General features: G+C 39.7%; 1 protein-coding gene across 1 annotated transcript in view; it reads right to left on the reverse strand.

Moving 5' to 3' along the window:
• The window catches only part of sgsm1a (small G protein signaling modulator 1a), a 27941-nt gene extending 4252 nt beyond the window's left edge, over positions 1-23689 (reverse strand). The window contains exons 1-20 of the mRNA XM_024274815.2: positions 23518-23689; positions 23351-23394; positions 15503-15578; positions 9907-10069; positions 9536-9688; positions 9393-9460; positions 8278-8423; positions 7862-7999; positions 7459-7583; positions 6881-6948; positions 6613-6776; positions 5410-5545; positions 4602-4731; positions 4004-4068; positions 3745-3890; positions 2889-3017; positions 2632-2814; positions 1791-1862; positions 690-1694; positions 468-592 (exon numbers count right to left, since the gene is read on the reverse strand). Of these exons, the coding sequence (XP_024130583.1) occupies positions 468-592; positions 690-1694; positions 1791-1862; positions 2632-2814; positions 2889-3017; positions 3745-3890; positions 4004-4068; positions 4602-4731; positions 5410-5545; positions 6613-6776; positions 6881-6948; positions 7459-7583; positions 7862-7999; positions 8278-8423; positions 9393-9460; positions 9536-9688; positions 9907-10069; positions 15503-15578; positions 23351-23394; positions 23518-23536 (3155 nt within the window). The 5' untranslated portion in view covers positions 23537-23689. The remainder of the gene's footprint in view (positions 1-467; positions 593-689; positions 1695-1790; positions 1863-2631; positions 2815-2888; positions 3018-3744; positions 3891-4003; positions 4069-4601; positions 4732-5409; positions 5546-6612; positions 6777-6880; positions 6949-7458; positions 7584-7861; positions 8000-8277; positions 8424-9392; positions 9461-9535; positions 9689-9906; positions 10070-15502; positions 15579-23350; positions 23395-23517) is intronic.
• Positions 23690-23709: the final 20 nt, after the last annotated feature.

Consider the following 23709-nt stretch of genomic DNA (forward strand, 5'->3'; position numbering starts at 1 on the left):
AACTGGCCAAACGGTGGATTTAGATGTTTTTTTCAACATTTTTATATGAATTACATCATTAATACAAAGTAAAAACAAAGACGCACCAACAAAACCAAACAATGACCTAATGTTTTAAGTAAATGGCATGAATGAGGCTTTATTACCTTCCACGAAGGCCCAAAGCGCTCCACAGTCCCAGTCCATTTTGCTTCCAATTTTTTAATTTTCCAATCAAATAATGACTAATCCTAATAATATAGGGCATGTATGTTTATTTCTTTTGTTTGTCTTTTTTTAAGTATTTTTTAATTGATTGAAATAACTAAATTCCAGTCCAATCCAAACCCATGCACACACACTGGTTCCAAACTACAACCATCATGAGCAAAGCAGGGTTGGGATCCTTAAATCATAGGTCGACCGCTCTACCTCTGCACCCCTGAAGTGAATGTTGTCTTTTGCTCCTGTAGGTGTCAGTGTTTCACCTGCACATGATGTTGCGCAGCTTCTCCAGGTTGGCAGGAGTGAAGTACCAGTAGTTCCTGTCACAGCGCTGGACGTCTTTCTCGATGCGATGCAGGTTGAGTGTGTATAAGTCCAGAAGCTCTTGCTGGAATAGACAGCACAACAACAATAGATGAAACAAAGTCACACTAGAGATGCTGGGATTGGAACAAAAACGATGGTTGTTTAAACTCTGTGCATACACGGTAACTGCTCCCAGCCACTTCTCCAGAGGTCGCCTCATCCTTGGTGTCTTCAGACTTGGCTGCAGCATCAAATGGAGGGTAAAGGCTTTCCATCTCTGGCTCTGACAGAACAGATTCGCTTCCTTCTGGACTGACTTTTCCTCCTTCCTGCCTGAGTTCCACTGGAAGGTTGGAGTCCTGAGAGGAAGGTTCACAGTGTCCCTTACTGCTCCAAGGCACCATGGAAACTTTGGCTGTGGGGATCTCCTCCATCTCGATGGCTGAGGGAGACTCGTCAGAGTCAGTCATGACCTGAGGCGCGTCTTTCTGAGAGGCACAGACGGCTCCGCTTTCTCTCGAGGCTCGAGTATCTAGAGGGCTACCAGGATTCCTTCCATCTTCAGGAATGCCAGGGCCTGTATGTGTGTTGTCTTTCCTCTCAGTGGCTGCAACACTGGATTTGTCTGATTCCTTGATCCTCTTCACGCTTCTGTCATCAAGCGTGGAAGCTCCCTCTCTGCTAGCTGCCAGATCTTTTTGAGGACACTCTGTGTGTTTATGCTTTGATTGTGTTGGAGCCGTTGTTTTCTTAATAGTGTCCACAGTCTTTTCCTGTTCTGACAGCACACATTCCTTTTTGTCTTTGTTTGCTGCCTCTGTCTCCAAATCATCCACAGTTTTGGTCACACTAAACACGCCCCCCTCTTCCTCCCCTTTGTCGTCCTCTTCACCTGCCACCGTCAGAGCTCCACTTTGTCCTCCTGCAGCTTTGACGGAGCTCTGCGGGGTCTGAGGCGCAGCTGCAGGCCGATGGCTGGCATCAGGTGCAGAGCTGTCCTCTGTGCTGAAGGAGCCCTCCGACAGGCCAGATGTGATGGAAAAGTTTCGGGAGGAGGGGTGCCCAGAATCTGGGGAGCTATTCTCGTTCTGAAGAGCTCCATTTGGCATCCTAGGAACCTGTTTGGCTTCTTCAGGTTTAGTCTCCAACTCAATCTGCTCCACCTCCTCCACAGACTCGAATACCTGAAAGGACAAGTCAAGGGAGAGAAGGGGGCAACATCACTTCGGTCCAGTTTTTGACATGCTTTATTAAAAATAAAAATGTGGAGGTTTTCTTACCTGTGTGCCACTACTAGAATCGCTCTGTAGGTGAGCTAAACTCTGCCTGTCGGAGCTCCTGGAGGATTGGGACTGCAAAAGAAAACATGTTCAAGAAAAAAAACAAATGATAAGTGTAAGTGCCATTTACTGAGATTTAATTTACATTAGAATTATATTTTTGTTTTGATTATTTTATGTAATTTGTTTTTGTGACATCTGGAATATGGATTATTACTTTAATTGATTAGACCACCAGAGGGCGCAACTCTGTTGTTCAGTGTCCATTTTATGAGTAGAAGAAGTTTTTGTTTTGTAACTTTGTGTCAATAAAGTTTGAGATGGACGAAGACAGAGCAACAGGGTTGTTTTATCATGTGCGGCTACTATGTTCATACACGGAAAACAGAACTTTGTCTTTGTCCTTCCATTGAAGAGGTTAAATAAACAGAACAAGGGGAACCGAATAACGAGAATGAAAGATTAACCTCTACAATAAGAAATGCTTCTATATAATAATCTTTTTCATCTGCCAAAAGCATAAAACAACATTTTGTTTCATTTTTTTTCCTTTTTTAAAAACAAATAAAAGGAAAAAACAGCCTGTAAACAGATGCTTTCCAAATGCTGCAGGAAAAAGCTTCAGATTTATATCTGGGAAAAAACTGTTTGACAGCACGCCTTGAGTGCGGTTCTTATAAAAAATAGATTTCAGATTTTTTTTTCCCAGCAGCACAAACCCATGAAATATTAGTTTCTGCTCTGGAGCCTTTCTGCTATTTATCAGCAACTCCTTTCTGTGGTCCAGTGGGTGTCAGATCTGACAGATTTCAGTGTGAATTGATTCTCCTCCCTGGCTTACCTCATTGCTCACAGTAGAATCATGATGGGTCATCCTCTGACCAGAACTGTCCATACTGGCCCCCGAGGAGCACTTTGCCAGCGCTGCAGCGTGTTGCTCCTTCTCTCGCTGGCGGACTATGCCCTCACAGTCCAGCCACTCGCTCATGGTCTGCTGGTAGCTCTCCCGCACTTGTTCATCCACCTGCAGTAAATGTGAGGAGTCATGGGTGAGTGATTTAAGAGCAGAGAGGCAGCGCTGAAACCACAACCGCTCACCTCTTTCCTCTGAGCCTCAGACATTCCGAACTTGTAGTGACCCAGCAGGAACGGCCACACGTCTTTACGCAGCGAGGGCTCCACCCCACCGAAGTAAACCAGGCGGAGAAGCTCATGCTCCTTGTAGGTCTAAAGATAAACAATGCCAACATTTTCAAAAACTTTAGTTTAAAATTCTTGTTAGACCCTAAGAAGTGTAATTAAGCAGCAACACCAGACTGATCAATATTAGAGAAAAATAAGAAGACATTTTTATTGTCCTTTTAAGGCTTCAGTGTCTTCAGATGAAAGTCCATTACTCTAAATAAAGGCATCATTATGCCACAGAGCATTAGTCTAGCTTCATTAATTGTAGTAGTGTGAAAGATGAATTACAAACAGAGGCTGATAGAGATGTTTATTTTGTTGATACAAATCAAATTGTAAAAAATAGTAAAAAATTTTAGTACATGTGCAGCAGAGCTGTTGTGTCATAAAGAAGGCTCATTAATTCAAACAGAGCCTTTCTGCAACAGTTTGATTGACAGCGATTTAAAAGGAGAAATGCTCGGAAATGCAAAAACGAAATGATTTCTTATTACATTTGTTCTCTTTCATAAGAAGAATGCCACACATACATGTTAAAAACAGGATTTTCATCAAAGGGGGAGTTTAAATAAACAAATACAGTTAAGTATAAAATCATTATCTCTTCATATTGTAAATGTAATTGAAGTTGCAAATCAAAATCCAATCATTCCAGTGTTCTGGGAGTGATGCTCTTCCCTAAGGTTGACATGGAAACAGGGATGCTGTTGTGAACGTGTGTGAATGGCATCTGTGGAGTATGTGGAGCAGTGAAACCGGAGATCCTTACTGTGCTGTCCTGGAGAAATGTCTGCCACACGTTTGTGGTGAGCCCCTCGTACGCATCACCCGGCACATCCGGCGCCACGATGGTGTGGTTGACGAGAGCAGACAGGTGTGTGCGCACAGTGGACAGGTGTCGACAGTACGCCAGCCCTGATGGGTGACACAGTTAATTGTTTCAGCTGTCCACCAGCAAGTGGTCATTTCACTTCTATATGAGGCACATTTTGCGAGCTGGTATTTTTGGATAGTGGGGAAGTGCGTACAGCCGTAAAACGCCCTGGAGATGATCTGGTATTTCATGTTGTCACACAGCAGCTTCAGAGGAGTCCTGCAGAAAAATAGCACACATGAAGTGACCCTTTACGTTCTTTGATTTACTACAACTTTTCAACCGCTAACACGATCAACGTAATTCCAGTTGATTGTGAAGGAGAAAAGCGGCTCGTACGAGCCGCTTTTCTCCTTCACAATCAACTGGAATTACGTTAAAAAACGTTGAAAAATTATAATATGTTAGAGATTTTTTTGTTTAAGCGTCACTGGCGACTTAAACAGCAAATAATCATGTGCATAAAATAGACTAAATCTGATGTAAGGCTTAATATAGGGGCTGAAAGTGACCTTTCAACAAACGATACACTATTGTGCTGTCACACAGAACAAATTAGCCCAGCAGCTGGTCTTTATTTCTCCCCATTCTTATCAGTTCTGCCCTCCCCAGCTACATCCCTTCTACAGCGAGTTAAATGTCATGTAATTGTGTTCCAGGTAGTTGTCGGGTTCTTGCATCTTTCATTCATTTTTTTGTGTTGTTTACACAGCGAGATTCGGTGCAGAACTCCGCACGTATTTGCTTGTCACCTCTCGTAGTTGCACCCCTTGAGCGTCGTCCCGTCAGAGAAGCTCCCGTGAGAGCAGGAGGAGCACGACGCCTTCCTGAGAGGGGGCTGCCACATCGTCACTCCCTGATCCATCAGGTCTGGGGGCAATGCTGCAAGCAAAAAGAGCACAGCTTCATTTTTTGAAACCTTCCCACTGAGAAGGTTTTAAGACAGCAAAATCTCTTCAGTATGTTTGTACTTAAATGCCTGTTGGAGCAGAGATGAAGCACGCGGTTGAAGCATCTATGGAATTATTGAATGATTTAAAAGCATACTTAATGCAGCGTTTGGAAAGAATAAGATCCCTGGAGAGAAAGCCAGCCACGTTAGATTAATCACCCAATCAGATGTTAAAAGCCTGTTAAAAGGTTACTGTGTGGGGATGCAGTAAGAAAGGTGCAACATAATGTGGGTTTAATAACGCAGCACATCAATAAACCTCGCCAGAGGTGCAGGTCAAGCCAGGAGGATATTAGATATTAGGAATTAAAGCGAGGCAGGCTGACAGATGCACAGAGGAGCCGAGGTGTGACAGTGTTACAACAGCTTCCTGTGACTGAGAGGGATTCTTCGTGACAGCTCCAGAACCTCTTGGGTACAACAAAGGCCCCTGTTTTGGAGGGGGGCTGTCCACTTGGTTGAAGGGAGAGAGACGAAGTCAGACAGGGAGGGAGGGTTACAGTCACTGTAACAAACAACGAGTAACGTCTCCATTAAAGTGAAAGATCCTGGCGATGCCCTAAAGGCTCAGCTCAGGCTGATGTTTGCTACTCGTGAAGGGAACCCACCAAACTCTGACTGGCTGTTTGGGAAGAGGATGCGGAAGACGTAGTCCATGGCTTCATCTTCCTCTTTGTCTGATACAGAGTCTGAGGATCCGGATCCAGGAGGAAGCCTTTTCTTCAGTTTGGGAAACACCTTTCCCTGCGAGAAGAACATGAAAAACAAATAAAATCCAGATTCTAGAATACTCATTATTCAATGCATTCTCACTCCCAACTCAGCCAGCAAGGCAGTGAGCCCCATATAGTGTGGCCCTCACTTGGATTTGTCTACAGTTTCCGTGGTGGCCCCACCTGTGTTTGCCCACATTGGCTCTCCTGCCCAAGAACTGACGTCCTGGGCGGGGCCCCTGCTAGCTTTGCCGACCCCTGGGTGGCAGCACTTGCTTCCTTTGTAACCTGAGTGCCTACTTAAGCTAATGAGAGCAACTACAGGTAGGGCCACCCCAAAAACTCCAGACAAACTCACTTGGGGCCCACATTTTCTGCCCACTTTTAAACCAAATGGGACCCACTTGGCCTTGCTGGCTGGGAACTCGTCGTATATGGACATATGGTTTGGTTGTGTGTCCCCAATTTGTCGTTTTTTGACTTTCTGGTTGTTCCCATTTAATCAGGGGTCCTTAACCTCTGGTACCAGGCCACAGATGCTAATCAGGGGTCCCCAACCCTCGGGATGCAGACCGGAATGTACAAGTACACTAACCCGGCACCGGTTCCCCATCCAGTACCACGTCTCGAGGGACTTGTGAATTAATGGGAACAGCCAGCACATCAAAAAACTATGTACTAGGGACACACAAAACATCAAAAAGTGACGCGGAGGGGGCCCAAACCATACGTCTATATAAGAATTGGGAGTGAGAATGTGTAGCATTACTCCATTGCTGTTTAATGCCTGTGTAGAGTTGATGAGTGGTTCTGACTAAGCCCACTTTAGTTTTTGACATGTGAGGCAGGTTTTTCGGTTACAGAGCTGCTCATTACCTCACAAAAGCATCTGTTCACTGTGAACAATACTAATGGTTGATGCTGAGATTGCTCCACATTCATCAGTTTCCTTTAACGCAACACAAGCTCTGATTAGACTCTTCAATTTTAATGTCATTACTGTTGACATTTTTTTTAAATGCTTTCTAGTAAAAAATACAATTATAAATGTGCATTGTGTTCTGAAATTGAAGCCACAAAGAGACTATAGATTCTGACCTTCCCCCTCTGGGACCACAGTGGAGGCTCCAGCTGGCCATGAGGAAGCAGGCCGTTCTCCAGGCAGGAGAGGAACTGGAGCAAATGTCCTCCCCTAGGGAAGCGGAGTGGAGGTCTCTGAATCCCATCTTGACTGACCAGCACCACCGTCCCCCCACTGTCCACTACAAAACACATTGATTCTTGTTAAGTCGAAGTTGTCCGTACTGATCAGGAGGAGAATTACAGAAATGAGGGGAAAAGTGGCTATAAGTTAAGATGCGTGTACCTTGTTGATGACAGTGCAAATAAACTATCTCCTCTAAACAGATTGTCATGGCATAGTCCCAGTAAACACTGTAAAACAGAACATTATCAGTAAAGTCACAACATGTTTTGGCCTCTGCACACTAAACCATTACCAAGAATGTTTGCACAGCTTATAAATAAAAGTGTCGAAAAGATATTCATTTTTCCGCTAAATGAAAATATATGGTTGCGCTGGAGTGCATAAACAAACCAGAACTGCTCCCCAATGCTATAATCAATTTCTTTTGGGTGAGAGAAGCCATGCACAGGCGGTAGAACATAACATGGTTTGCTAGTTTGAGAGATGGCTGACTGTCTCAGCCAATAAACCATCTGCTGGCTGCTGCTGTGCTGAAAATAGGCCTCATCAGATCAGCAGCGTTTATTCAGCGCACTGAGCCCAAAGCGACAGACAAACACACTGCATTATGCAGTAACACCCGAGTGTTGCAGAGAGGGATGCTAGCTTGCGTTTGTGGCACACGCCTGCCTGCTAGCTCCTGGTAGATCACTTACATCGAGTGCAGGCACACGGCACATTTAAAGAGAGGTTTGCACCTGCGCTCATAGTCCAAATCCGCCACCGAACCGTTCATGAGTTGGTTGGGGGTCCATTTCAGTGTCATGATGTTAGCAGTCTGGTGCAGGGAAAGGTAACCTGGTATGGCCTCCATGTCATCCCTCTAAAATGTCCACAGGCACATATTTTTTTAATTAAAGAAAAGTGTTGATTGTGTCAGTTAGAACAAACATGGAGCAGATGGTGTTGATTCTAAAGAAATAAAAATATCCTCTGATCAAACAGAATCAATCATTGACTTTGTGTGCAGAAAAAGAGACAATGAGCACACCGAGACTAAATGTGACTATCGGCTATGACAGCTGTTCAGGGATGCTCAGGATAACAGTGTGAAGCTGTTTACAGATAAGAATCTTGCCGATGACTTAATCTGACAGTTACCGGTTGTACGAGCACATTATTCTTGCCGAACAGCAGAGTGGCCCTGTTGTTCTGATGCAGCGACTCCACATATTCCCGAGCTGAGGGTGACGGGGACGGACGCTCGTCCATGCTGCTGCTGGAGTGTCGCTTCTGGATCTGCACCAAACCAGACAACAAAGGGATGACTAACACTAACACGCTCCCTTCCGTGCGCATCACTGCCTGTGTTTCTGATACCGGGAAATGTTTTTGGGTTTGCCGGGAAGACACACATAGGTACACAGAGGGGCAGCACCTACAGCTGTAAAGAGTGATCTGAGATTGCACTCTGTCCTCTCTCCTGGGACTCGCTGTACTCACTTCTCTGACATGTGTTACTGCACGCGAGTGACAAATGTGATCAAAGTAAAATAAAAAGGAGGTCTAACTCTTACACAGAGCGCCGGCCTCTTGGTGGGAGAATCCTGCCTGCAGTGACCACTGTGGATCCGATGTCTCTGCACCAACTCATCAGCAGACGGGTCTGTCCAAAAGTGATCCGCTGTCTTCATCTTTGTGTACTCCAAAGCACAAGGTCCAACTGTTGAAAAGAGTTAAAATACAAGATTGTTTTTAATGCCTGTAAATGCATTGGTAGTTATTCTATAACAGCTATTTAATTTAAGCAGGGGTCTACAACCTTTAACACCAAAAAACGTTGGTTGGGCCAAAATCTCACCTTTTGGAGTTACAAAGTCTTACTTACGCTTCATAAAAAATCAACTAGTCTGCTTTGTATTTGTGATGCTGTTACTTTTATCTCCCAGATAATCGAACTGTTGGTTTTTTTATCAATAAAAAGCAAAATATTTAAATAATTTTTTTTCTCTAAATATAAAATTGTTTTCTGCTTAAAATTAGACATCCCGTGCAACAGAGCATCATCTCTCTGCAGAAAATGTTCTCCAATGAAAACTGTATTAAACCTTAAGTCAACCTCGAAGTGCTGTCATCTTACTTACTATTGCTGTTAGCCCAAATTTTAACAAGAAATAATGTATATTTTATTATTTATAAGTACAAATATACATATTCAGAAATGCTCCGCTAGGAACGACCTAAATATTGTTTAGCTATGTAAAAATGTGCTTTTAACTTTTTCCAACTATACCTAGATAAGAGAAACATTTTACCAAAGTTTTGCACAGTATTATACATCTGTAAATTCAGTGGTTGTTCACACAAATTATTTGGATTTTGAGTAATGTCAGCAGTGATGTGAGAAAACTTTACAGTTTATCTTACTGTTACAGAAGCCCCACAGCCATAAACTCACATACACGACTAATTAAATTTAAATTAATGGTAAATGAGTAACTCTTTAAGTTTTTAGCCAGAGAGCCAAGCAGAAGAATTAAAAAAGCTCAGATTGCAGATCCCTGGACTAAAGGAATAAAGAAAAGTGACATTAAGGAAAGAAAACCATATTACTAATAACATAATGCAAAGCCAGGACTAACATAGAGTATGAAATGATTTAAATGTATAATAAAAAAAAGTTCAATATTACCTAACAATGATGCTAGGATCGGCCCATCAACAGGGTCCATTAGAAGAGCCTCTTTCTCATAGTATTTACTGGAAACAAATAGAATTTAAAGTAAATAACTTTCCAGAATGAACAATCTGTCAGTTGTAATTGTTTAAACTGACCTGCTGTTCTCCACCAGGTAGAGGACAATCTTGTCCAGCACCTTCTCAAACAGAGCTGCTTTAATCCACAGGTTCTTCACCCCCTGAGGGTTGAGGCTGGGCAGGCGCGGCATCTTCCGGAGGCTGTCCTGACTTTGCAAGCTCTGACTTCGTCTGTTTTAAAGAAAAGTTTGTTAAAAACAGGTTTTGCTTACATCTACATGAATACACGATTGATATTTCCCCCAAAAAGAGCATGCTTTATTTAAAAGCTCTTTAATCATCAGTCGGGGCGCTATTTAAATTCATTGTTGGAACAATCAAAGGCGCTTTGATGCCAGCTTTGAAGTGTTGTGTTCTGATGGCCCGAGAACCGGCTGTGATCAGCTCACTTTGTCTCCATGACCTGCTCCAGCTCCTGGGCCTTTTTGCACAGCTCCTCTGCTGGGGGGAAGCTTTTCCCCACCTTCATAAAAAGTGCTGCGATCTTGTTGCTGCGCAGAAAACCAGCTGCTCGCCGTTTGAGTCCATGCAGGACACATGCCTCCACCGCAGCTGCACGGACAAAAACACACTTAAGCAACAAGAACTATTCATATACCAAATATTCATTACATAACACAGAAATACATCTGTGCATTCTGCAAGTTTATGCACTAATTTAGTTGTCATCTTTTCCCCCAACACTCACTGAAGAACAAGGATACTCAGCATAAAAGACCAACAATTTCAAAGAATAAAGAAAATCAAGCTCTACTTTGATGGACAACAACAAAGCTTTTATTATTTGAACAAATAGGTGCAGTAATTTAAAAAGAAATAATGCTACAATAAAAGTTGGCACCTATGGGAGTTTTATAACCCATGATGCTTTTTAAAATTTATAACAAAATATATTCTGGCACCATTTTTTCATCCGAATAACATCATACTTTCACATTTTGATGAAAAAAACAAGAACAAAGATTTTGTTGTTGTTGTTGTTTTTATAAGCATATCATGACTAATGTGCATCCTCAACAGTTGCAATATTTTACTCAGTGCATGTTCAGTAATTCTTTTATTACAACACATTAACACCAATAATTAACACTTTAAAGTAGCAAAGACAAGATTTATCCATAGATTCCAAATTTGTATCTTTTAACTATTTTTTTTTAATTAATTTGTACTTAGATTGTAGATCCAAATTTCTTGATAAGCTTCATAGACCCAAACACCCAATGAAGGTATGTTTCCCTAATTTAGCCAGTATCTAAGTATAAAAGTGTGAACTCGAGATAGTGTTATTGTTTAAGTCTTTTATAATTTACATCGGCTCAGGTTTTCCATTTGGTCGCTGATTTAACTTTTTACAAAAAAATATTTTTTATTTTTATTTTTATGCACTAAACTGACAAAAGTGAATTGGTCTTCCAGTGATACTTCCTTCAATTTTACAAAAACAAACCAAATTCAAGAATGTTTGAAGTTTAACGTTTAGTGTGTTTTTGAACGTGTGTCACATGCCTGATCAGTCAGCAGATTTACAGTTTTAATGTTACTTCTTCAATATTGATTCTCAATTTGCAGCTCTTTGGAAACTTTTAGAACAAGATCATAAGAAGGGACCAATTGTTCTGTCATTTTTGTTCTCCAGACTAAAAACATCATAAATCAAGTTCTTTTTTTCTGATCGTTTGCATATCCTGGACACACTAAGTCAATGTCACTCTAAAAGGCTTTAATTGAAAATAGCAAAGATGAGACATCCTGTTTCCTTTTTCAGGCCTACGTGGCAGTACCTCGAGTTGTGTTGACATTTGAATTCTCTGTCAGAACTAATCCTGTGGCTCTGTTCACATGGGGTCAGAGGGAAGGATGAAGTTGCCATGGCAACCCTGTTGATAGAGCGAAGAAGCTCTGGGAGAGATGAGCAAAGCGAGGGGCAGTGGCAAATCATCAAGAACTCTCTTTTTTATTTTTTTTTCCAACAAACAAAACTTATTTTTTTGTTACCTTGATGCGGTACTTTTCCATGCCTCATTATACAATCATCATAATCCTGACCAGTACTTTATTTTGACCTTGTGGCCATATTTTTTTGTACGCCCTGTCTTGCATTATTACTAAAGTATGGGGGAAAATGTCAGAACAAAGTGCCACATTTAAAGGTCTTGGAACATTCACCCCCTCGTCGTTTTTTCCTCTTAGGCTGGAAATATTCACCAGATTTACGATTCTAAACCAGCCCTAATGATGGCACAAAGACAAGTCAATCAGAATGGCACTGCCCTTTTTTTTTACTTTGCTCGCATAGATGAACCAGATTTTCCTTCAAGGCTTTTGTATGTTGATTTGCAGCAGGTGAAAACAGCCCAATCAGTAGATTGTCCCTGACCATCCTGTCTCTGTGGCAACCGTGAACCGTCTGAGGCCCACTGATGACCAGCACCTCATTTAGAATAGCCTTCGACAGACGATGTTTTTAAACACCCGTCACTGAAGTGATTGGTTAACGGCTAGTTACAGTTATGTGAGTCAAAGGTCCTGCTTTTCTGCCATGTTTACAGATGGTGATTAAACAGAGTTTCCGCCTGTGAGGGAACAATCTCTGCTAAAGCTATAATCAGTTTCCACTAAGGTGATTTGATGGTGAAATATAGTACAGGTGCTGCTTCCTCCATCATTATTCAGTAACAAAGAGAGGATGGAAATAAGTCCTGATACTTTTGCAGACCCACTCCGATGAAACATTCTTGTGGCATTTTCCTCAAGGTGGAGGACATATATAGGAAAATGAAGCCTAAAATTGCATTTCTGAGTATTTATTTAATTGGGATCTTTTTTGCACCAGTAGGGACAAATTGGAGAGTGTGTAAACAGATGGATAATGGGAAGTGGAGGCAGGCTTACTCCGCACCAAAAGTCCCACCCACAATTCAGAGATGTATTTCAAATGAACTCTGCAGAAATTATGCTAGGGTTTTTAAAAATGTTGCCTAAAAATGGTATAATCATAATTAAAAGACCACTGGAGATGCTTTTAGAATAGATCGAAAGATGATTGGAGAGGGACTTTAAAGCTGCCTGCAAAAGAACTACAAATAAGCTAATGAAAGGACATGACAAATAAATAAAATACAGATTTATATGTAACTGCTTTCTTTTTCTTAACTAAGAACAGAGAAAATGTGACACATTTCTCTTGCCGTGCCCACATCTCAGTCTGCCTCGTCTGAGGCAGCTTGTGGAGAAGGCTAATGGTTCTCTAGTGAGCAAACTAAGCTCCTTTCCTGTCCTCCGCTCATTCTCCACAACTAAAAGGGTTCATAGCAAGAGCCTCGAAAAGATCACAGGAGGAGTCAAGCAGAAAAGGAAGAAGGCAGAAACGCAGACACATGGGAGGGTACTCTTGATGCATGCATCCACTCAGAGGAGCAGAGGAAGTGCGTGGATCAAGCCACACATCAAACATTTGTAGCAGAAGAAGAAAGCGTGTCTGATCTTTAAAAATATTTTGACTTTTTTTTCACCATTTAGAAGTTGAAAACCCGTGAAATTAGATTTACTGATATCTGGATAAAAGTAGAAGTGACTCACTGTGTAAAGTAAACAGGTCATTGTGGGTTTTTATGCAACACCCCAAAAGCACACAACCCTGATGTGTACTTAGCATAAAACACACCTTTTTTATCTGGTGTGTAGTCATGCGTTTGTACGTGTGCAATGTTAAACTTTGACTTTTATTATGGCAGAATTCTATCAAGACTTTGTTTTTTTTCTCACTCCGTTGTCACACCAAGCCTGTGTTATTGTGCAATTGGATTTTCACAGCAGATAGATCAACAGAGACTTTACACTTTTCTGCACATTTTCTCTGTTGTGTCTCCTTGCGCATGTTTGCAAAGTCGTTTAATGACAGCAGCTCTTAGAATGGAATATTTCTGCCAGTGTTAAAAAGAGTCAAAGGAAAGAAAGGTGATGTAGCTGCTTTTATTTTGCTTTTAAGCATAGATTTGGCACTCAACAAGTTTCTTATCTCTGTTTTTACAGTTTGTCCCAAGTGAAAATTATTCAAATCCCACTGAAACCCACAAATATATCTGTATATTAAATACACTTCTGGTTTGAGCCACAGTGCCTACATGTAGGTAGTGTGTTACTTTAAGGTACGTGTGTTAAATTCAAGGCCCGGGGGCCGGATCCGGCCCTTTGTGTAATAATATCAGGCCCTCCAGATCATTTTATTTATTAATATTAATGCCTGATGTTATCTTGTGTCTGCTTTATACAGACATACAGAAATCTGTGGTTTCAAGGTACAAACATATACAGTTGGGTAAAATACTCAACCAAGAGGGAAGTTTTTTTGTTTGTTTTTTTCTGTAAAGAATGCAAATTGAGAAAACAAAAACACAAAAAAAAACTTTTTGGGTTTATTACCTGGTGAAGCATTAAATCCCTCCTTTTGCTACGACAAACATTTGCCCTTTTTTCCCTTAAACATTATACATTTTTTATTTTTAAATTTTATAAGGTTAATCTGATTCGTAGTACTAAAATTCAATGTGATGATATTAATAATCTTCACACTAATAATTTGTCTATTTAAGCATTTTACTGAGTTTGAGTTTCTACAGACTGAAGGAGGGTTACATTTGTTAATCACTAACTACACCACCTCCTTGAATATCAATGAACTGGTTAAGTATAAAGAGTTTAGTCATTAGCAAAAAGTGCAGGTCTTTCGTTAGATGCATGTACATTTATGAATCGTCTCCTCTTGCCCTGCAGCAGCTATCAGAGACCTATAGGAGCTGGAGGGTCCTGCTCAGCATCTTAGCTGTTTCAGTGACTGCACTTTTCTGGACCGAGAACTCAGATGTCTTATTCCTTATTTTACTTATTTAAACAGTAAGTTTGTTGACTCTATATAAAATCATTCTGATCATTCAGGTATTGAGTACGGCTGTCATCACTTGGAGCCATTTTCCTGGACTTTTGTTGTTCCATCTTGGATAAATTATTAGTTCTCAACCTCCATCCTTTCGCATGCTTCATATGCTCACAGTGGCTTCTGTCTCCTTTTGTGTGTCATGTGATGACCTGCAGGACCTGGACTCACTCTCTGCAGGTCCTGGAGCTTATATGGACTTACTTGCAACCTCTTCATGGTTCCCTGTCTCCAACATCTGCTGTGTTGCCTTCAGGTTCTACAATCTGCTCAGTTCTGATCATCTTCTTTCTCTTTGTAACCACTAGGTAGCTGGCTAAGGGGGTTGCTGGTGCTCATGTCACCTTCAATCTGAGGTCAGCTGCTCGGGGTTGTTACTGAGGCTTGAGGACATCTCTCCACTGACCTGCCCCCCTTTGCCCTCTTTTGCCACAGTATTTGTTCAACATCTCTTCAATCTCCTGCAGATTCTGGATGTTTCAATGCTACTGTTTGTTTCTGAAATAACCACAGTTCCCTCTCTCTCTTCATGTGATCAAACCCCGGCTATAGCCCTCCTGCTGGTATCATAGCATCCAAACTGTTTTGTTTCAGTGGATAATTCTGGCAAAACACTTTCAAAATATATTTATTGCATTACTGTCTAAAAGATTGCATCATTTTCTAAGATGTAAGTATTGATTGGTATCGGAATTTGGTTTTATATATCTGTGTTTTGTAATATTTATTCAATTACTTTTTTTAATGCTTGAAATCAATCAAACAAACCAAATCAATAAATCAAATGACATGGTCACTTTGTTGTCTTTGGCTACAAATGAAAACAGAATAATAAAATTGATCAAATAAAATTATTTTTTAAATTATTTCAGAAACATGACACAGGTTTGATTGGTTGCATCATCACTCTATTTAAAACTAGCAAAAAATGACTAAGAAGAGCAGATCAAGAGGAAAATATTATTTAAATATTATTCATTTCTTTTAACTTTCAAAGCTTGTACATCATGTCAAAAAAGAGAGAAATTACAAACAGATTTTTGGAAACTCACCACAAAACGACACAATATGGCTGCTGTCCTCATGAACAAATTTCCTGGTGACGGCTTCTTCCATAATTTGCTTTACCTGTCAAAGATACAGCATGAGCTGAGTGACTCATTCATTAGTCTCCAACAATGACCACAAATGGTTTCCGAGGAGCTCGCTGGTTGGGATTTGGCAGAAATAATAGGTATTTAGTTAAATTCATTAACCTGCTGAGATTGAAAGAATAACATGTAAATTGAAAGGTAAAACGTAAACTGGATTTATTGAATTAAATAGGAGGAAGCTAAAATGTATTCCAGTTGTGCAAAAGTGCTCACATTTTTACATTTTTTCAACAAGTTTGACAGAAAAGCTGACCACAAAATGAAGCTGTCTGATGACTGTGGAGACCCCCCCTCGACTCTACAATCTACATGGGGAACATCAGCCTCCGGAACCAGCCGCACAGATAGCTGTAATTTCCTGCTGAAATGAGTCCAGCCATAATGACCATGTCACTCTGCCAAGTTCATCATTTCAACGCACAGAGCGTATTGGTTTATTCATCTCCATGACAACATGCCAGCTAACCACAATGCAATTCTGAGGCTCTACTTCTAACCACAACTCAATATCTACCTGAGTCTCATCCTTATTAAAAACTCATTGTGAGTTATGTAATCACAAACAGTATGTAAAACAAGAACAGCAAGCTGAAATACAGAAGAAAACTACACATTTTCAAAACAAAACCGTAAGTAAACAGGCACAAAAGTTAACTTCCTTTTTGAGCATCATGTCCCACCAGTATCACTAATTATATATTTTATGCATTTTCAGTTGGAGTTTACCCTGAATGTTGGAGCCAATAAACTATTCTCATGCATATGAATTTATATGCAAAGGGTTGAGGTTTCTTCTGCTTTACTTTAAGTGTTTTATCTCCTCAACTAAACAGGGATGCAATACTTTAAAGTGTCAAGAGCTTTTAATCTGTTTGACTCTGGATAATGCCTAAACCTTCCTGAGTAAACTACATCTATGTAATAATATATTAACTTTGACACACAAAAGAACAAAATTTTAATGAAGGTTATTTATTTTCAGAGGAAGTAAGACGCCTCAATCTCTGAGGCTTCACCTTTCGCTCCATGAGGGTGCGGCCCATTTCATGACATTATTCTAGAGCAGGGGTTTTCAAAGTCAGTCCTCGATGTCCAGGCTCCAAAAACCCTGCCTTATCTGCTGCCGTTTACCTGGCTCAGGTGTGTTTGGCTAATTAGGAGCTTCAATGGCAGATTTGTCGGAAAACATGTAGGACACTGGTCCTCGAGGACTGACTTTGGACACTCCTGTCCTACAGCCAGTCTCAGCATCGTGTCTGCCTTTAATCCACAAAAACTAACAAAATCCAAACTTTTGCAGAGATGGATGTGTGTATTGTGCATATAAAATGAAAGAGTTTTGCTTATCACCACTATCTTCTTAAAGGAAGTTGGTGTGTGTGAGGGCGGTGCTGGAAGGGGCTGTTCCTCCCTGATTGAGAGGGGCAAGTGAGCAGGGAGAAGGTTGGAGAGGAATGAGTAAATGGAGAAAATACCACTTAGGGGTGTTTTTTGTGAGGAATTAGCATTCTAACATACCTAAAAGCTCAAAAAAATAATTTTGAATGATATAGGCCTCATTACACTGGACCAAAAGGACTAAAAGGACCTGTGACAGACTGCCTTGTGACCCTTAAATGATACACTGGGTTAAGAAAATGGAAGTATATCTATAAGATTCTATTTTAACAAATCAGTTTTTATTTTAAGAATATTATATTGGTTGCAGCTTTAGATTGTTTAAATGCTAAAAAAGTTTATAGGATCCAAAATAAAAAAACAAATAATATTGATTTGCAAACTGCAGCCAACTACACACCCACCAAACTCTTAATCCTCCAATTCGGAGCCAAACTTGGCTCCAAGAGTAGGAGTTGGCTAGTGCAGTAACACAGCAGAAGGGTGAGGACAGCTCATGAAACAGACATTTTAAAAGAGTGATCGATCAATCTTTTCTATTCCAGAAGGTTAGCAAACGTGAAAAACTTCAGCTCTCTGACAGTCTCTTTCTCAAAGTAAAGTCATTCTCTAATATTTATATAATGTTAGGAGATATTCATGATGCACAATCCTTTGCAGCTACAACAGCTCGAACTTTTTCATTTTTAACCTCTTAAGACCTCTTAAATCTTGAGAATGCCCTTATTTGATTCCTTCACTTTTTTACATCATTGACTTTCATGAAAAACAAACATAGATAAAAAAAAATGAGAGGAGTAGAAAGCAGATTTTATCTGAAATCAGCATCTTGCATCTCTATTAATGCTAAGTTCCAAAACAGACACACATCGTTTTATTTAACAGGGTCCAGATTTAGCACCGGAATAAGGTCACGCAGCAGCAGCATGAAAAAAAGATGGAGTAGATGCCAAAATGCATTAAACTGCATTTAACATTTAGAGTTTCTCACACCAAATGTTGTTTTGTAAATGTTTTCCTTGTAAAATAGTATTGTGTCGTTCTAAACCTAAAAGGAACCAGTTTGGTTTCAATGATCTGAGAGAGTAAAGTTTGTCTTTTCCTGCAAATAAATGATTTAATTGATAACTTTTCAATTATGGCTCCTAATTTTTTTTCCACGACTGCTTTTATAGTACAATTGTTTCTATAAAAATGTAACTAGAACATTTAAAAGATGTCCAAAAAAAAAATGTTGTAATGGCCGAGTTATTGGAAATAACAGCTTATTATTATCAGATCTGATTCATGTTCAATAGTAAGTAATACAATTCAAACTGCAATCAAGCTTTTATTTGACTTATACACACTTGCATAAAGACATACGGGCAGACGAGTCATTAATGTTCTCTCCGCATCCACTGAAATGATTCATGCTGCCAACACAGCAGAGACTGTTGCAGTCTGACGAGACACTCAGCCCGTCTCAGTAGATGCATTTATAAAATCCTCCATTCAAAAACACAAAAATTAAAAAACACAAGAGACGCATTTCTAAAGTTTTCCTTCTGAGTGCACTTGACACACAGCTGATTGATATGCTCACTTGTGTTTGCTCGTCTCGTTCATCTGGGCTACAGATAAACCCTCTGAGAAATTCATTTGCTGGAGTGTTTTAACAGAAGCACACGGCAGGTTTCTATGGAGACATCAACAAGACTCACAGTGGATCGCTTCAACCAAAGAGATGCAGAAATGAATTCATTTCGGAAATAAACAAGAATGACTGCGGCTCCCTAACGGCACTCGACTAATGACGTCCAAAAGGAGCGAGGATGTTTGACACATTACATGTATTTGTTTTAGAATCCGAGAAGGTGAAATCTGTCCAGGTGTGGCCATTGAACGTAGAAACATCTGCTTGGAGGAAACAGTTCAAAGGATGTGGCAGATGTGGCAGGCTATATTAAATACTTCCACGCTGTAGCAAAGCCTGATGAATCTGCTGTGACTAAGCAGTGAGGCTTAAAGGCAACACACATTCACTGATAAAGATCCACTAAGCACTCCAATTAGCTGGTGCGACAGGGGAGTCAAGACGAAAACAGCCAGAGAATCAACACTTGAGCCTCACTGATTTTTTTTGTCATTTTATGATAGATAAAATGGGAACTCAATGTGAAATAAACAAAAAAATATATGACCACTGTTCATGCTTACCTAATAAACAAGTACTTCTTGTAGTACTACTGAAAATGTATTCAATAAAAATTATGAATTGAACCAATCCTGAAGTAGGTGATAAAATAAATCAAACCACTGGCTCCTTTCAGGAGCATTTCATAATCAGATCTACTACAACAAATCAAATTTGCATCGATGTTTACAATTTTATTTCCATGAGCACAACGGAGAACTTCTGTCAGCTTTAGTTTTATACTTCAATCCTCAGCATAACTGGACAACAACTAAAAAATTCACGCCAAACCTGTCACATTCAAGATGAGCCCAATGACCAGCTCAGTAGTATATGGTAATGGTAAGTCACAAAACATCAACCGACTTCTAAAACTGTTTCAGTTATTAATTAATTTCCACTTGTACAAGAAATCAATTTACCTTCTATTAATGATTATATTATTTAAAGCCAGAGTATTAAACAGGCTGAAATGGTTCTGTAATATAATGTGGATTCTATTTTTTTAATTTTTTGCCCAGTAATCATGTTTGATTGTAAAGCTGTGATGTCTCTAAAGATCAGAGAACCACAAAGACACAGGCAAGGCTCCTGCTTTACAGCTGAGGCAGATGTGTGTTCTCATCAAAACCAATTATGTGCCAGAAGGTAATTCTACAGTCAGAGACATGCTCAGCTCTCTGGATAATGGCCCACATCTAGGTATGTCAGAGCAGACTGATGACACAAAACCAGCTGGACAGGGAGAGCTCATAAACACACAGCAGGGAGACGCCATATGGTGCCGCCCACCCTTAACATTAATACACATAAACCAATGTCAAACAGTACAATTTAAGTTCTTTTTATTGCAGATAATGACATATGGGAGGAAAAAGCTTATGATTTATCATTTAATGTATGCATAAAAGGATTGCTGATGAAGTTTCATGATATTATATATCACATTATAGGTTGTCTCACTTAAAAAGATGAGAGGAGTGTAATGTTCACCAGAGATATACTTCCCACTGTGAAGCATGGGCGTGGATGCATCATGGTTTGGGTTTGTTTTTCTGCAAAGGGGACATGATGACTTCTCCAAATGAAAGAAAAGAAGGACTAAGATGAGATTTTGGGCAAAAATCTCCTTCCTACAGTTGAAGATGGAATGTTGATGGATCTGCCAGCACGACAATGACCCCAAAAACAACAAAAACAATTTCAAATTCTAGAATGGCCTGGCCAGTCTCTGGATCTAAATCTAACAGATAATCTACAAATGGAGTTGAAAGTCTGTGTTGCTCAACAAAAGCTCTTGAGGAGATCTGCATGGAGGAATGGACCAAAATAGATGCTACATTGCAATCCTGGTGAAGACCTCCAGGAAATCTTTCACTTTTGTTATTAACAACCAGGGTTAGAGCTGTTGTTATTGACTAAATACTTCTATTTTGCGCCATTACAGAAATACATAATTTGAAAATTATACTATGTGATTTACCAGATTTTTTTTTTACATTATTTCTGTTACAGTTGAAGTGTATCTATAATGAACATTACAGAACCTCTCTCGTCTATTTAAGTTGGACAACCTCCAGAATTGCACAGGAGGTAGTTTTCATCCTAGGAAAGGTCTGGTGCCCCAGATAAGACTGTAAACAGGAAGAAGACAAAATTAACTAAAGGTTCTTTACAAAAAAACAAAGCAAATTATTCCAACATTTTGCTCCAAAAAAAATAAGTGCCTAGTAATGCAAGAAAAAGAACAAAATAGGCGCAAGATTTTTTTTTCTTTAAAAGAAAAGTCATAAAATGAAGCCAAAATCAGCTATATCTTTCCCTTCAAGGCTTAAACACAAACTGGGAATTTAGTCTCCAGCAGTCGGAGAAACCGGATTATGTTGGATTTTTTTGACGCTGGCAGCTTTTTCTGACATGTGGGATGTAATGAGAAAATATTGGCTAAACAAACCAGAGGACCAAACAAAAGCCCAACTGTAAAGATCACTAAAGGACAGTGGAACAATAGCACACACCATCTATCTGTCATCAGTCATTTATCATCTCTACAGATATTGTTTTGTGATAAAATGAACATGTAATAAATAAAGTTAGTATAAGGTTGGATTTCAAGCAGGTTTGGTACCAAGTCAGTGAAACCTTTACTGTTGTTTATTTAGGTTGTGGAGGGGAGTGGATACCATCATTTTTGTACAGCATGATGGTTCTGGGTTAAGAATCACTTTGAATGTAAAGTCTGCATACTTTCTCCACGCTTGAGTGTTTTTTCGTCTGTACTTCTAGTCCTGATTTCTTCCTGTGATTGTACTTCTCTGACCCTTTTCCAAACATGGTTATCACATCAAGAGAGAAGGCTTTGCACATGCGTTATCAGAATCTCCTGAGGTTTTTCTAAGTTTCTGGGTTAAGCAACAAACTGAGGGGGGAGAAAATGCTGGCTTTATAACAAATCTATTTTTTAAGTAGTCGTCTTTGGCTCAACCTTTTATCCAATGTTTAGTTCCAGTTGATTCCTTGCTAACCTAGTAGGTCTTAAGGTTAATCCAAATCTATTTAGTCTGCTGTCCGACAGTGCAAAATATTTTTTCAAACGAGAAAAAAGGTTTAAGAAATGAGACAACCTTCCTTTATGAGCTTTGATCAGAGAAATGACATTTAAAGTTAATATATCAAAGGTTAAATGTTTAATATTCAATTATATAAAGAAAGAGCTGCAAGCTTTAGTCACTCTTTAAATCCTTGCTGGTTGCTGAATGTTATTTTTCATTTTTAGACGTTAATCTTTTATGTTACTGTAAACAACATCTTTATTTACTTTGACTCAAAATGTTATCTTCACACATACATTTGCACCTTCATCTTTATTTTTATCTGCCTGACTCCTCTGTGGAATGATACAGACCCAGTTGGATTACAAAAGTGGTGAATAATTTTTATTCTTTGCTTGGTTTGATGTTTTTCTTGCATTGTTTCGTGTATCGTCTTGAGACAAACCTCATCTGTGAGTTGGGACTTTATGAATAAACCAAATTATATTACAGAAAATTTGCACAGTGAATCACATACTATTCAAAATGTTAACAAGTACCACCATTACTATTGTTAAATTAACTGGATAACAACTTTTTACTTAGTGATATTTTTAAATATTACTTTCTTAAAATATTTCTTCAACCAATTTCTTGGGTTTTTCATGTTGGGATTTTTTTGGATCGTTTATAATTATTATTATTTTTTTTTATAATAGTGGTTTCATTTAAACTTAATTTATGTTTTTTGCGTTAAAATTACCCAGAAAAAAGGTTAGTTCATTTTTGTTGGTCAACTTGGGTTATTTCCACAGCATAATCTTTAGTGTGCATGTATTTAAGCTCATTTTATTTGCATACAATTTTTGGCTGCTCTGCCTCTGACTGTATGATTACCACTCTAATTTACCAGAGCAGCAGAAACATGTATTAAATAATTGGAAAGATTATGTTTTGTTCTTCATTTGCTTTCATTAAAAATTTGGAATAATCAGTTACTACAATAAAGTCATTTTTTAGCCATTACTGGAGTCATTGTAAAGTAATCACGTCAAATCTGAACCTGTAAGTGCAAAACCCTCATCAGTATTTAAATGCCTGCAGGCAGAGTAGATCATTGTTTCATCCTTAGTGTCTACCTTTGCTTTGGCCCTCTGTGCTGGTGCTGATGGATCCAACTGGACCGCTTCCATCCCTGTCTCCATTCAGCTTCATATAACTCATTACAGGGATTACAAGCCCACATATATTGTGTTCCAAAGCTGTTTGGCAGGAGCACAATGTTTTTAGTTTGCCATGTAGATTGCAAACACTGGCTATCACACAGTCTGCTTCCTTTGTGCTGCTTCTCCACCCCAGGAAGAACAGCAGAACTGCAGCGAACTGAGAAAACACTGGATATATCTACAAAAAATATACATATTTTAGACGAAAACAAATACTACTTTTATTAGTTTTTCATAAATAGTGTGGATTTTTTGTTTTTACTGAAATTGTGATATATCACAAACAGAAAGTGAAGCTGTAAAAGTGAGACTCCAGTTGAATCCATTCATTTGCGTTGGGAACTATTCTAAGAACTCCTTTAGTCCGATATGTTTGTTTTTCCGACACGATAACTGCTGAGCTGAAAACACCCACCTCCTTCTTGACGGTGCGCAGCAGCTTCTGGCGGGTTTCTGCCTCTGAAACACAGAACATCATCCAAACACAACCTCTTCATTCTGCAGCCTAAACAACCGCTTCTTCATCAGCACACAATCATGATACAAAAATCTCTTTTTTTTTTCTTTAAAATTCTCTCCCACCTGCCATGATTGTTGCCATGGATCCCGTCTCCAGCCTGCGCACTGCACCCCTCCCAATCGCAGAGTGGAGCCTGTAAACTGAGACGTGGCGCACGACTCCACCTCTGGAGAGCTCACGCCTCTCTCACGCACCAGCAGAGCTGCTATTGGCTAGATCCAAAGTGAATGTGAACCCCCTCCACTGAGGTTTGG

Source organism: Oryzias melastigma, linkage group LG9, assembly GCF_002922805.2.
Source record: "Oryzias melastigma strain HK-1 linkage group LG9, ASM292280v2, whole genome shotgun sequence".
NCBI lineage: Eukaryota > Metazoa > Chordata > Actinopteri > Beloniformes > Adrianichthyidae > Oryzias > Oryzias melastigma.